The sequence below is a fragment of the Petaurus breviceps genome, unplaced genomic scaffold (assembly GCF_028583685.1).
Source record: "Petaurus breviceps papuanus isolate PSGF00001 unplaced genomic scaffold, PetGlider_PUasm1.0 174, whole genome shotgun sequence".
NCBI lineage: Eukaryota > Metazoa > Chordata > Mammalia > Diprotodontia > Petauridae > Petaurus > Petaurus breviceps.
The window spans coordinates 66,813,635-66,828,607 of NW_027185761.1; the positions used below are offsets into that span (position 1 = coordinate 66,813,635).

Here is a 14,973-nt window from a genome sequence, read left to right on the forward strand (position 1 = left end):
ACTGGGATATCCCACCACTGGAGTGCAGTAGTGATGTACTCCCTGATTGATTCACCCCATTGAAAATAAAAACAAATTCCCAATTGGAGGTATTGACATAGTTCCTGGGTTATTTGGATTAGTTATTGGTGTATTTTCACTGGGCTTTATCTTCTGAGTGAAAGGTTGTTTTTGTCATTAACACTAGAGTAATCTATCCCTGTGTCATAGCCACCTAATCAAGTGCCAGTCCTTGGCAGCCAGATCTCCTGCTAGGAGACTTCAGCCCTTTGACAGGCAAATAGGATTTAGTGGAATTCTTCAGTATCCTGCCTGCTCTGAACCCCCAGCAGAGGGCTATGTGTTTAGGGATTCCCATAGCTTTAGTACAGGAGTTTTGAAAAAAATGCTTTATTCTCCTTTTCTCAGTCTACAATCTAGAATAATAAAACCTGTTTTAATAATGTAGTAGGACTGGCTTACCAATGCGAGGGTCTGTGTGCATGTAACATATGAACTTCTCCCCAAGAAAACATGCCTTGGGATAGTTTTAAAACAACTAAGATTTCTCAATTATACAAAGAAAAACAGCGTTTCAAGGTAATATGAAACCATCACCCCCCAAGTAATAGTCATAGCAAATGGCTTTTCAAATGAATAGGGACAGCAAAAGGTTCAGTTGATTTCTTTTTCATACTTGTCCCTGCTGCCCGCCAACAAGTCCCTTTCATTCCAAGTTCTGGTATCATTTGTCATTTCCCCCACCCACCCTCAGCTCAGTCTTCTGCTTACAACATGATTTCCCACTCCATTTCACAAACAGTATCAAAATTTTTGTGAATGTTGGAAATAGAAGACAAATCTCATTAATTTCATAGCATGGTAATCCTCCTTAAATCTCTAGGGTTGAAGGTTGTGGGTTGTGGGGGAGGAGACCCACCACACATGGAATGAAACCTAGTTTGTTCCTATTGAAGTGACTTGCTTCCATGTCAATCTATGGAATCCTTCCTTTTTGTGTGATACATTGCCTGTGGAGTATGTCCAATGTCTTTTTTTTTAATAGCTCAGGCTTTCATCTTTGTGCCCCTCTCTGTTTGACTCAAGCCACAGATGAATAATTGACATTGAAAACATGACTAGTATTTGACAGGGTAAACAATTAAATCACACCTGAGACCCTCCCCTTGGTTCTGGCAGATGATTTCAAAGGCCCCGTGACTGTACATGCTAAGCAATCCAAAGTGGTGTAATGAATCACCATGACAGTTGGTCCTATGGCCCAGAGCCCACCCATGCAGCATTCAAAACAGCCAGACATTCATGGGGAATGTAACTGTAACCACAATAAATAAATTGGGTTGGCGGATGGCAAGCTGTTAGACAGCTAAACAAAGCCCGGGGAGGGCATGAGCAGTGACCAGGAGGCACTTATTACAAGTTACAATCATTCATTCAGATGGGTGAGATTGTCCAAGGCATCCAATGTGGCGGCTTAGAAGCACAGCCCATGCCCTGGAAACCCAACAAGAGAATGCCTTTTATATCCTCTGGGTCAATTTATAACAGAACAAAGGCAAAGATCACATTAAAAGCAAAACAAAATCTTAGCAAAGGTTTACTTACAAGATCAGTTCTGTCATTATCCATTTAACTGCCGCAAAGAAGGCATTATAAGGCTGTAGAGAAACAACCAATATAGTAAGGAAAAAAGAAGAAAGAAAGTTTCACAAAGACAATGTTATTCCTTCAGGCTGATTGCTATCATATGAAAACAGCAGCTTTATCTAAATGATGAAAAAAGGAAGATGCCGTGTCCCCAAGCTGGCATTGGACGTCTTGGAATGGGCCCCTCGTGAAATGTGATTTACAAGGAAAATAAACAGGATTCAACACAAGGGTTATCCCAGTGGGGAAATAAGGGGAAGGAAGTCCAACAAATGATTCTAAAGGTTTTAACCTCTAGGGGCTACTATTTCCCAGCCTAATGTGGAAGGACTTGTAATTCTTATTACTGGTTACAAAGTAGGACTCAGAATACACTATTAAGTGTGGAATTCTCACTTAAAGCTATCTTTTCACTGAAATGTAGGAAGGATATATGCATTTAATTTGTCAACAGCTGATGAGTTATACTAGAGGGGGGTGGGTAGATAGGTTTAGGGCTTTTCCCTCATATTTGTTAAGGATTTTTGTTTTGTTTTGTTTGCTTTTTAAGTGGTCAACATGCAAACAAGACATTTTATCCTTGAAAATCTCTTCATTTCATAAAGTAAGGGTGGGGGTAGAGGAAGGAAAGACATTCTGGTCTTTATTTCCAACTGCTTTAATTTAAAAAAAAAAAGTTGACTGTTTATTTTGTGATATTTCCTATGTGGATAATTCAATTTCCTGATTTCTGGAAAATATGGACTCTCTCTTTCACTCAGGCCTTTGTGCCTAGGCATGACAGATATGTGAGCTGCATGGAGGCCTCCGGAAAAATGAAGGGACAGCGTCTGCCCGGGTCGGGTTTAAAAGGCTTCGATCTTAAACACTCCCGACAAAAGAAGCCTGATTCTTCGGGTCTATGCTCCTGGAGGCTGATTGAAATATTGTTTGGGATTTAACCATTGGTTAGCCCATGTGTTCTCGAAATCTTTAGCCTCTTCTTTATGCAGATCAAGCCCAGAAATTGGAGAGCTGTCTAATACTTAACAAAGTAAAAATCAGTTCCAGATTTTGTCTACTCTTAAAACCTTGTATTTTCTCCATCTTTCTATTGTGGGCTTGAAGGGGAAAGCTGAGAAGAAACAAGGCGATTGGAAATCTTGTTAGCTGAACTACCAAAAACCAAAACAAAACAAAACAAAACAAAAACAGAGAACAAGTGGATATCTCCCTTCTTCCTCAAAGAGAATTTTAACCAAATTCATGGAGGCAAAAGTGCCTGAGCCTAAGGAATTAGGTTCAGATCAGGATTTGAACTTTTGGTGACTGGCTATTTGAAACCAAACGGAGACTTCCAACCCTGTGGTTTGGCCATTCTATTTTATGACTTGAAAAATAATCAGATCTTTCAGTAAGGTCTCAGTGGTCAGACCATTGAGAAATGCCCTATCTTTGACCAGTCAGGCTGTCTCAGTAGCCCGGGATGAACAGTGGCTCAGGGTGCAGGGTCAGGCTCTCATGGTGCTCATGTTCAAACCAATGGGAAACTGAGCTCACACCAATCCCTGAGAGGTTGTAGTTCAATCCACAGGCAGGGGATGGGATTATGTAAATACAGGATTAAACAATTAAAATGCATATTACTATTGAAAAGCCCTTGAGCTTTTAAGCCTGATGCTGAAAGAGCATTTTGGGAACTTCTTTTTTTTCTTTTAATTCAGCAAATAGCCCACTGTTGAGAGAAGCTGGATTCAGAAGGACAAGAGAGAAGGATCTTTTAGTTTTTTTTTTTTTTTAAGTATCACATATTACTTAGAAATATTCCAACTGATAAAAATTATTTTTGTTTTGTACCATTTTTGTTTTTCTTTCACCCTCTCTGTATTACATATTTTGTTTAAAAACAAGATAGCCTTTATCCTTGAAGTCTGTTATATACAGTCTATTACTGTAAAGAAAAAAAGGAAACATGTTTGTTGGTTTTTTTTAATTGCTCTATATGTATTTAATGTCTCTACTGAGCTATTTTAGACTGACTCCATTCTTGACTTGTTTTAATCTGGAGGAATTCGTGCCTACCTCTTTATGTATGTATATACGTATACAGATGGCATGTTTGTGTAGTCCAAATGGTACTATTTGCACATTTCACATTCTGTATTTTACTCCAAGGGAGAGGGACAGGAGTTAATTGATGGGTGTCTCTTTGTACCTTAACTGGGGCATTAATTACCCTAGGAATGGCCAAAGGGTAGTTACTGAGCTTCTGGGCAATAGGAAAGGGTTCTTTGATACAAATGCTAATTAAATTAGAGACCAGAAGCCAGATTGCAGCCTAATTTCTGTGAAAGGAAATGAAACTTCCTTTTATATGCCTCCAAATGACAGAACCCCAGAACTCTGTGATTTTTTTTTCTTCAGAAAGATGTTATTAGTCCCTTGAAATCTTCCTTCCTCATGTCTAGTTACTTTGTATCAGGATCAGTTAAAAACAAAACAGCACACCATTTTTTTGTGAGGAAATGGCTCTTTTTATCATGCAAAATTAATATATCTACGCAGCATCTGTAAACTGCTTCTAATTATGTTAATGGAGGCAGAGAAACCCACAAAGATAGAGACAGACAAGAGACAGACAGGTGACAATTTCTGGGTGACTTGCTAGAAGGGAGCTCAACTATGAGGCTACTTACGTCTAATAAACTGGGGGCCCGGTCACTACTCTCTTTGTTGGTTCTGCACATAGCCTGGTAGTCATAAAGTGTAATCCTGGACCAGAAAAAGAAAAAACCACCACAGAAAACAAAAAAAAAAAAAAAGAAACCCCCCCTGGGGGGAAAAAAAAAAAAAAAGTGAGTGATCACAGAAGAGGGGACAGTCAATTCAAATCCATTTTTCACCTGGAAGCATATTGGCAGCTATAAACACATTTCCCTGTGCCAGTAACTGATGGAACATCCCCCCATCTTGGGGAAGAACAAAAACAAACAAACAAAAAAAAAACAGGAAAGATAAGGAAAAATAATAGTCCCAACCTATGACACCAGAATTTTGCCGGATTGCTAAACCTCCAAGGGCAATAAAGGGAAAGCATGGGAGAAGGCTTCTCTCTCACACCCATTGGGTTACCTAGCACTGAATTTTGGACTGCAATTTGAATTCTGTTCAGTTCAGTTTAATTTAAGTATACCCACAAAGGAACAGAGAATACACACACATACAGTCAATGCAAAATGAGTTAAAGGCACTAAAAGGGGGGAGCGGTAGATCAGGGATGATTTTTGGTAGAAGAGTGAGCCTGAAAAGGAGGCAAGGAGAAGCTTATGCATTAGGATTCTCATCTCCAGGGAAAAGAGAAGGTAGGGTCAATCACAGTCTTTGATTCTAAATTGCCAAGTGCCAGTCTGAATATGACCTTAAAGGTGGGTTGTGTCACCAAAATGGAAGTTGCTTCACAATTCTTTCAATACAAAGTGGCTACATTTTTTTTGAGGTCATGGCACTTTTTTTGGAGCACATACCATAGTGGGCACAGTGCCTTGACTATGCCGGTCCACAGAAGACCACCCACTTGTTTTCAGGCATTGCATATGACTCCATGGACTTGCTGTATTAAATATAAGATTCTGTTGTCATATCCAGAATGGTTTGACATTTGACAGCACATAATGGAGTTAAGTGTGTGTGTATTAATGTTCAAATAAATTGAATAACCATACACTAATAAATTAATAAGCAAATTTTACTGGTTAATCCTATGAAAACAATCAATTTGTATGTTTGTTTGTGTGTGTGTGTGTGTGTGTCTACATTCACATAGAGGCCAAGCTGCTTGTGTGCCCAAGAAACAAAGATAAGTCATATTTCGCACCATATCAGTGCTAAGATGCACTTACATTGGGCTTTAGTCTATATAGAGTGCTTTTTACCCACAGCTTGCCAAGTAGGCTTAATAAAATTCTTATGCCTGTTTGTTTGCCCGGTGAAGAAGCTGAGACTCAGTTTGTTTGCTGGCATCTGGACAAAAGTGCCAGACATGACTCAAACCTATTTCCAAATTCAGTTATCTTTCCACTATTCCTCAGCTTTCTCTATTTCATAGAAATTTCATTTCAGTGTGTATGTGTGTGTGTGTTACCCAAGCATTTAATTAATTTATTTGGTTGGTTAGTTGATTAGTTTATTAGTAATTAGTTAAGTATCCTTTGTCTCCACTTTCATGTGGTTAAAAGGAAAGGTGGTTTCGTAGATCACAGACTGGCAAGGTTCCAGAGTTGGAAGGAAGCTAACTACCTTTGGTCTCTTGCTTGGTAAATGATCTTATCTCCCATATATGTAAAGGGTGGTCATCCAGCTTCTTAGAGAATGGAATTGTTTGGAGATGACCCACTTGTTTTGGTTCATTGCATTACAAAATCATGCATATCTGTTGAGATCATAAGTAAAGCAAGCCTCCTGTATGCCATGTTGGCAAAAATAGAGGGATATTCTCTGGCCGTTTTCCTGGCATCAAAATATTTCTTCTACTTATTCCTTCTTCTTCCAAGAACCCCTACCTTGGACTCAAATATCAAGAGCTCTGTCTTTCACAAGCTAATAACTTTGCTAACTGCGTTAATGCCCTTGTTGCTTTTTTGTTCTGGCAGTTCTGGCGGATTGCAGAAAGTTCTCGAGTTCTTTGGTCATCCTGGATTTAGGGCTGAAAGGAACCTCAGAAGCCATCTAGGCCAATCCCTACATGTTAGATGTGGAAGCCTCAGTCCAGAGAAGTGCTGGAAATCACTCCAGGTCACATACCTGGTTAGTAGAAGAGCAAAGATTCAAACACAGGTCCTCTGGCTCAAGTCCAGATTGAAATGACCCAATGACCAGTCTACTACTATGTTATTAAGACATATTTAATGCCTTATAGACTGTTTCAAATGGAGATAAAGCGACTGTTTTTGTAATGGTTGTAGTGTGCTGAGGTTAGGGCAAAAGCAGTGGAAGTGAGACTAGAAGGGCCAACAAATGCCCTTTTCTTTTGCCGTAGAGTCTGGACTCTGCTCTGCTCGAGTCCATATTTTCCAGCTTTTAATTCCACAGAGTTTGGAGATTAGATTCAGCATGACTCTATCTAATGCAAAACATAGTTTCTAATTCTGTATGGATTGATGTTATGTGTGGGCACTTGTTGGCAACGTTTTGGTCTATGTTATTTGTGGAATTCTCAAGGATATTTGGGGATTTGTATTTGTAGCATCTGTTAACTTCTGATGTATAAGTCTTGCCATCCGATTGAATCTTTCTAGGTATATAGATACTAAGTTTTGCAAATTGCAGCGATGGACTGCCTCCTTTTCACCATTTCATTGCATAACTTGTGTTGATATAATAATTGTAGACTCCTTAAGGATGACCATTCTCTAATTTCTAGTGGTGACGACCTGATTCTAAACCACTATCACATCATTCTATTTCTCCAAATAAATTGGCATCCTAGTCATTAGGTACTTCTAGGTTTATTGCTGGTAGAGTTTATATGGATGTTGCTCATAGAGGGTACACAATCGTATTTTATGTTTCCATAGACTCTGTTCAGAGAGAAACTACTTTTGGGTATGTTTGAGAATCTTGTGATATAGAACTATGCTAACTTTCACTATTGCTAGGTAAAGCAAGGTTTACTTATTCTAGTAGGTTTTTTTTTTGTTTTTCTGTAAAAATTACCCCATTTTGGCAGCTGTTTTATCACTTATCAGTCTTCTTCCTTTTTTCAGATAAGGAAATATTAACCATCTGTTGTCTGCCCTGACATGATAAGCCCATGTTTAATCAATATAATATGAGGTTTTTATTCTAGTTGTACTATTGTTCATTTTGCCATTATCAACATTATTTTGTTCTGATATTATTCAACAGGGTTCAGATCAAATCAGTGCCAAGATAAGTGACTATCCTGTGAATATAGCTTTAAATTCAATATTCTACAGACTGTCTCATAGATCAAGGCATTTTTTTTCTTATTGAATGAAAGTTCATTTTTAAATGCTCACTGAAAGCAGCCTCAGAGCTACTTCAGCAGTGAATGGGATCATGGGAACAATATGCACTTTCTCCTAAACTCATGCTATTGCGATGGTAATGACGACAATGATGATGATGATGATGATGATGATGATTATGATGATGATGATGATGATGATGATGATGATGATGAGGGTAATGACAATGGAGCACTCTGTGAGAGCTCTAACCATAGTCCTGTCTTGGGTTTCATGCCATAGGACTCTCATACTTTGATACTTGGATGGATCTATAATTTAATAGCTGCTACCCCTCTTGCCAATGACAAAGATAACAAGCTGTCCTTTCTCTAGGCTCTTGTCCATTTTCTCTGCTCAATTGTTCATGGTGGTGGATGGGGAGAATCCACCCTGAATGTAGAGGGTCTTTCTTTACCTCTCTTGATATTGCTTGGATACCAGTTGAGCACACAGACCTCATTCAAGGCCTATGACTTGCTTGGTTCCTTTCCCATCCTCCATCTCTCTGATGATGCAAGAAGAGGGAAACTTTCAAATTAAAGAAATCAATTTATGAGCAAAATTAAATTATATCTACCCTACTGTTCTACATCATCTAATGATCTCACTGAGGGAAGGTCAGAGCACTCAAATGCAAGAAGGCCTCAATGATTCCTTCATCCCCTTTTGCAAACCCTTGCCAACATGTTGGAATAAAACTCCAGGGCTCTGGTTCCTTTGCACAGAACTTCTGTCTTTCCCATTGATAGTATACTTGTCTAATATCAGTGCCATTTTAGGAAGTTATACAGTAAGTTGCTCTCTCCTTTCCTTCTCCATACTTAAACAGATTTAACTACATGTTGCAAAAAAGCAAGACTGACCGATTATTACCTTTTTTGAAGTGATTCTGTTACTCTTTGCAATGACTACATTTTGTGGCTACCTGTATCCTGTTTGACTTATTCTAGTTAAAGGATATGATGATTGCTGCTTTCCTTCTGATCTAAATTTAAGCCCTGAAAATGCAGCCCAGCCCAGAGTTGCTGGTACATTGGTCACTTCTTGCCAGAATGTAGGACCAGTCATTTATTCTCATTGCAGATAACATCCCCAGAGCCCTGTGACATCACCACCCAGCTCCTTCAGCCCCTGCCCACAGTCCTACACCTTATCATTAGAATTATTGTGCTAAGCAAGCCAGTGACTTTTAAACTTGGATGGAAGACAGATTGAACTCTGCAGAAAAATCTAGAATGCATTCAGAAAAATATGAGACAAATCAAAGGACCCTCGTGCCACTGAGAGACTTAGATGGAAAATCACTGGATGGCCAATTTTCTGATAAGTTAAAATTTTCCTTTTGCCCCTTTGTTTTCCATTGCAATAAATATAATAATTGGGAAAAGTCCAGAACGACATAATTTTAGAGCTAGAAAGGAGCTATGAGATCATCTCCTCCAAAGACTTCATTTTGTAGAAAAGGAAGAAGATTCAAACTCATGTCTCTAAGACTCCCAGCCTAGCACTCTACCCTCTCGGCCACGTGCCTGCCTAGGTAACAAATGCTTCCATGAACATTCCTTCTGTCCTCACACCATCTTCATGATGTAGGAAGCTCAGCTGTTGCTATTATTCCAATTTTAAGAGTGGGGGTCTTCTGTACAGCTCTTTCTGTCCAGCATGTAATGTGAGCCTTAGTAAGGAAGAAACTGAGGCTCAGAAAGATGAAGTGGCATTCACTGGGCCATAGAGATTAAAAAGATCAAAGCTGGAAGCCTCAAGCTTTCTTACTGTGCAGTGATGCCCCCAGGAAGCCAAAAGGATGATGACATTGGGAAAGCCACTTTATAGAAGTGTACACTGAGGTTTTAGAGGCTAGGTCTTTCCCTTGAGTTGGAAAGTGGTGACGCTTAAAATATTTTCCATTATACTGGCTATCTTCTCTAGCAAATAATATGACCAAGATTATTAATTTTTAAACACACACATATATAGATATATAAAAATCATTTTAAAGCTAAGCATCCACTAAAATAAATCTCAAAAATCTTAATGTTTAAAAATATATTAGTATAGGATAAACAAATAAGATTCTCAGGTACACACATGGAGGTTATATCATGCAAATCCGTCAGTTGTGATGATAGTCATCTCAGATAATATATAAAAACTAATGATGAATTCCTTACGTTTTATAAGACAGGTTTCAAGTTAAGAAGAAGAAAAGAAGAGAGGGAGGGAAGGAAAAAAGGAAGGAAGGAAAAAAGGAAGGAAGGAAGGGAAGGGAAGGAAGGAAAGAAGGAAGGAAGGAAAGAAGGAAGGAAGGAAGGAAAGGACAGAGGAAGGGATAAACAAATGGAGGGGGGAAGAAAGGAATGAAAAAATGAAGAAAGGGGGTAGGGGAAAGGGAGAAAATGAAGGAGGGAAAAAAGAATTAAATTAAATATTTACTATGTTGCAGGCACATATTAAATGATAACATGGTAAGATAGGAAATTCTGTGAAAGAGATTTGTTGTATCTCATGAAGTAATTCAATGCAATTTAACCAGCACTTATTATATCTGCATTATGTGACAGGCACTGAGCTAGGCGATGGAGATAAGGGGACAAAAAAAATGGCCCATATTGTCAGGGAACTCACCCTCTATACTGTACTGTAATTGATCAAGTTTGTCAAAATGTTTTTTGGGACATAGAGAGAGCAGCCGTAACTTGGGGAATTCCAAATGTTTTCCTATGGAAGCCAGCCCTGAAACTGGTTTGTAAAGAAAGCTCAGCATTAGAGGAAGTGAAGCTCTTTAAGAGCATGCCCATTCTGGACATGGCACATGAACTTTGTACATCAATGTCATTGAAACAACACTGCCATTACTTTGGACAGGTGCCTGGAATTCTGCTCTCCATCTTGTGACTTCCCAGAAGAAAACATGCTTTCCAGTCATTCATCTTCAGCCATATTTCCTTCCCCTCTTATATATTGCTGGAGTGAACTGCCACCTTGCTATTTGATTTGCATCCTTTGTACTTCCCATAGTGTCCAGCCCACAGTAAGTGCTTATTTGATATTTTCATTCCAGTGAATGGTTTTATTTATATTCATTGTTACTTGTGAAAAAGCATGGGAGAAAGACTTAGCATGTCTTATACAGGCAATGTCCACCAGGTTTATTTTACTAGAATGGAGAATGAATGGAGAAAAGTAATATGAAATTATTGAAAAGGTAGGATGGAGAAAGTTGGAGAGCATTGAATGCTATGTGTAAAGTTTGCATTTAAGATATTTGAGGAGGGGATGGCATGGTTAGGTATGTGATTTGGGAATATCTGTTTGGTTGCTGTGTAGAGTATAGATTTGTAGAGACCAAAGACAAAAGACAGGGAGGGTCAATGAGGATGTACTAACATAATTTTTTCCCTTGAATTGTCAGTCTTTTGGTGACCTAGACCCAGACTAACGATTCATAATGTGATCTTTTGTCTCCCTTTCCCTACTCTAGTAGACCCTACCCTTTTGATGTTGAAACCCAAGCCAAATCGGAAGCACAATCACATGGTTGCCATAGTTTTTGGACAATGAATCGGATGATGGAAGTGAAGGTCTGAAATAATGAAGCCTAAAATATAATCACTGGACTGACTGCTGATTGGGAATCTCTGAAACAAGTCCCAGTACTGAGCCACCACTAATATGGCAGAAGCCTCCGTGAACCTGAGGGTATAATCTGAAAGCATTAGCAATATTGTGTTCAATTTTAGTGGGTGTTTCAAGAGTAACTTTGACATGTCAGACAGCATCCTGAAAGAACCAAACTAGATGAAGAGGGCACTAAGGTCCTCTCATGGATTGACTGAAGGAACAGGATTTTTTTTACTGGAAAATGACAAAACTTATATGACATATGGTAGCTTCCTTCAAGTACCTGAAGGGTGATCACGTGAAAGAGTGATAATACTCATTCTACTTATGAAAGCAGATGGAGGAATATGGATTTAAAATTGGGGAGAGGCAGACTAAGGTTTAATAACAAGAGAAACTTCCTCACAACTAGAGCTATGGGGCAGTTGAATCAGCTATCCCAGGGCACCACAAGTCTTTAAGAAATATTCGGATGATGATGTTTGCAGATTCAATGAAGGGTATTTTTTCAGATATGGGTTAGATAGTCTAAGTGGTTCCTGAGTTTCCTTCCAACTCTAAGATTTTAGAATTCTCTCAAACATTGGTGATCTCTTGGGGTTAGTAACAGTGTTACTCAGACCACATCAAGTAACAAGGCTAGACTTCACTCATTCTTCCAGAATCAAATAGGGTTCACCAAGGGAATGACACCATAAGGGGAGAAACTGTCGTAGAGAGCCTCTAAGATGCTAAGGGACCTCAGCTTTCTCTATCAGAAGTGGCTGGGTGACACAGTGTATAGTGCAGTGGATATGGAGTTGGGAAATACCTGAGTTCAAATCTAGCATCAGATATGTACTAGCTATGTGACTCTGGGTAAGTCACTGCACCTCTGTCTGTCTCAATTTCTTCACTTATACAATAGGGATAATAATAACACATATTTCCCAAGTGGCTGTAAGGAACGGATGAGATAAACTTGTAAAATGCTTAGCATGGTGCCTGGAACACAGTAGGTGCCTAATAATTTCTGGCTGACTGACTAGCTGATGCTGGTCAAGTTGCTCAATCTCTTAGTTCTAAGCTATTCTGTAAAACTGTAAGTTGCAGAGAGGTTACCATCCTACATTGGTGGGTGTTCCCTCCTTGGCAGTGTTCTCTGAATCAATGAAATCACAAGTCCATTTCTTACCCATCTTACCTGCTACCTATCCACACATATGAGAATCCATTTCTATATATGGAGTGAGTACACACACACACATACATACACACGATACAAGATTTTTTCCCATTTTTTATAGTGTTGTCATTCTTGAAATCAGGCAACTCAATATGTGTGTGTTCACAGTAAATATTTGTTTGCAAATTAATAATTTCTCTTACAAGGGACCAAGCTTGTCCACTTCTTCAGTTCTTTGCTAGGAAGATCCAGGGGATATGAATCAAATATTTGAAATGGGTTCCCTCAGCTTCCTGCCTTCATTTCTCAAATTCCTTTGATTTATTTTAGACTTTCCTCCTTCCCCTGGTTACAGAACAACAGAGACACCCCCTGACAAATGACCATGCCTAACCACTCTAGCTACCTCCTTTCTCCATTTCCCACCTGCCTCTTTCAAGACGCCCTAAAGTCATCTTCTTTCTCTGCTGCATCTTTAATATCTTCCTCTCCACTGGCCTCTCCGCCTATGCCTACAATGTTCTCCAAACACTCTACTCCAAGCCTACTCCACCAAAATACGAGTTATCCTTTGTCCCCCTACTCTACCTAGTCAACAATCCAACTCTCTCTTAATCTTTACTACTAACTAAACTCAAGAAACATCTATTAAGCACTTACTATGGGAAAGGCACTGTACTCAGCACAGGTAATGAATGATATGGAGCCAAAAATAAAACAGCCCCTGCACTCAAAGATATTACACTCTATAAGGAAGAATAAACAAATGAATACATATTTGTACAATTTAATTTACTATAATTCCAGAAGTTTTATACCATGTTTTTACAAAAAGGCAGTTGGAAGTGACCATGTAACCCAATATATGCCTGAACTGGAATCTTTCTCAAGCCAGGCCTCTATTTGCCTAGTCTCTCCTAAGGCAGCTCCTTGTTGGCCTTCGGACAATATAAATTATTAGGAAATTCTTGCTTGAGCTCAAAATGTTGGCTCCTTGTAAATTTCCCCCATTGATGCCTGTTCTACCCTCTGGGTCCAAGCAGAAGTCTGATCCCTTCTGCACATGAGTTAGTCATTCCATTTGTAGTTAGTCATTGAGGTTAACCCTCAATTATATACTTAATCTATTATCTTGCATTGTTTTTTAATTGTTTCACATGCCTCTCCAACTCAACTGCATTTCTGGAGGGCAGACACCATGTCTTATCCTGTATCCCCCATGAAGCCTAAGCCCAGTAGCCTTTCAATGAATTCCTGCCTACTGATAGATTTGATGTCTGGGATCTGCCCATCACAAGGAAGAGCAGTATGCTCTGGGCACACACCCAAAGCATCTAGTGACTCTTTGTGAATCATTCCCGAGTACTCCCAAAACCCATCAGAGGCCCTCCCTTAGGGAACAGGAGGGTGTGTCTTAAAAAAAAAGACCCAACCAACCAAGGTTCGTGGGAAATAGAGAGAGTCACCACTCAGAGACTGTTCATCTTTTGGAAGCCCATACTGTACCAAGCCTTTGTTGGGATGGTTATTATGTCTTTGAATACCCAGACAAAGACACTTGGTTTTTTAACCCATTTTAAGAAAAAAAAAAACCAGAAAGAAACAGTGGCGTTTTGGTTTGAGGAATTGCTTAATGGCATGCACTTGCTTTAAAGGAACTGCATGCTGGGGAAGCCACAGAAGGTTTTATGTTTCCAGTTTCTCTAATCCTTATCGACAATGGACAACTCCAGTACTTGTCTTCATTTTAAAGCAGAACAAATACTATTTGAGCCCCGACCCCGACTCCAGTCAGTACTGCTGAACACAAAAGCCTCTGCAGCAGATAGAAAACAATGTAGGGCCTGGGAAGGGAGGTGGGGATGCAACACAAGAAGAAGGAAGCATCTGAAATAGAGCATAAGGGATCCAGGAAGAAAGAGGTTGGAGGAGGAAGGAAGTAGAGGGGAAAGGGGGAAAAGGAAGAGAAAGTGAACTAGGATATAGAAGGGAGTTAGGGAGAGTAGGGAAAGGGTTATGAAACACTAGGGAAAGTAGAATGGTGAAATAGGGGTTAGGAATTTGGAAATAGGTTGTTATATTTTTTGGAGGGGGGCACAAACAAACCGAGTCTGGAATCAAAGGACCCAAGTTCTAATTCTAGGTTTGTTACCCTCTAGTTGTGTGATATTTGGTCATTCCCATTCCTTCTTTGGGTCTAAGTTTCTTAATCTTAAAAAAGGGGTTATCAGATAAAATGCTATATTGATCTTTTCTTTCTCAATATTCTATGATTTTACATAAATGTTTTCCTATACTCAGCATATGAGTACTTATATGGCTGTAGAAAACTTTAATTTACATCTATCTAGACCTAAAGCAGGGGATTTTGAAGATTATTCCAGCATAAACTATTGGTATGGACATAGTAAATCAAAGACTTGTCACATGGGAGGGGGGGTCACCCTTGATTGACCAGAATTAAGACACTGGGCATTGCTTCCAGGTGTGGGGAATCTGTGGCCTCGAGGCCACATTTGGTCCTCTAAGTCC

At 39.3% G+C, this 14,973-nt stretch overlaps 1 protein-coding gene across 1 annotated transcript in view; it reads right to left on the minus strand.

Moving 5' to 3' along the window:
• The window catches only part of CACNA2D3 (calcium voltage-gated channel auxiliary subunit alpha2delta 3), a 1,089,703-nt gene that overhangs the window by 53,206 nt on the left and 1,021,524 nt on the right, over positions 1–14,973 (minus strand). The window contains exons 31-32 of the mRNA XM_069084367.1: positions 4,323–4,398; positions 1,606–1,658 (exon numbers count right to left, since the gene is read on the minus strand). Coding sequence (XP_068940468.1) covers positions 1,606–1,658; positions 4,323–4,398 — 129 coding nt within the window. The remainder of the gene's footprint in view (positions 1–1,605; positions 1,659–4,322; positions 4,399–14,973) is intronic.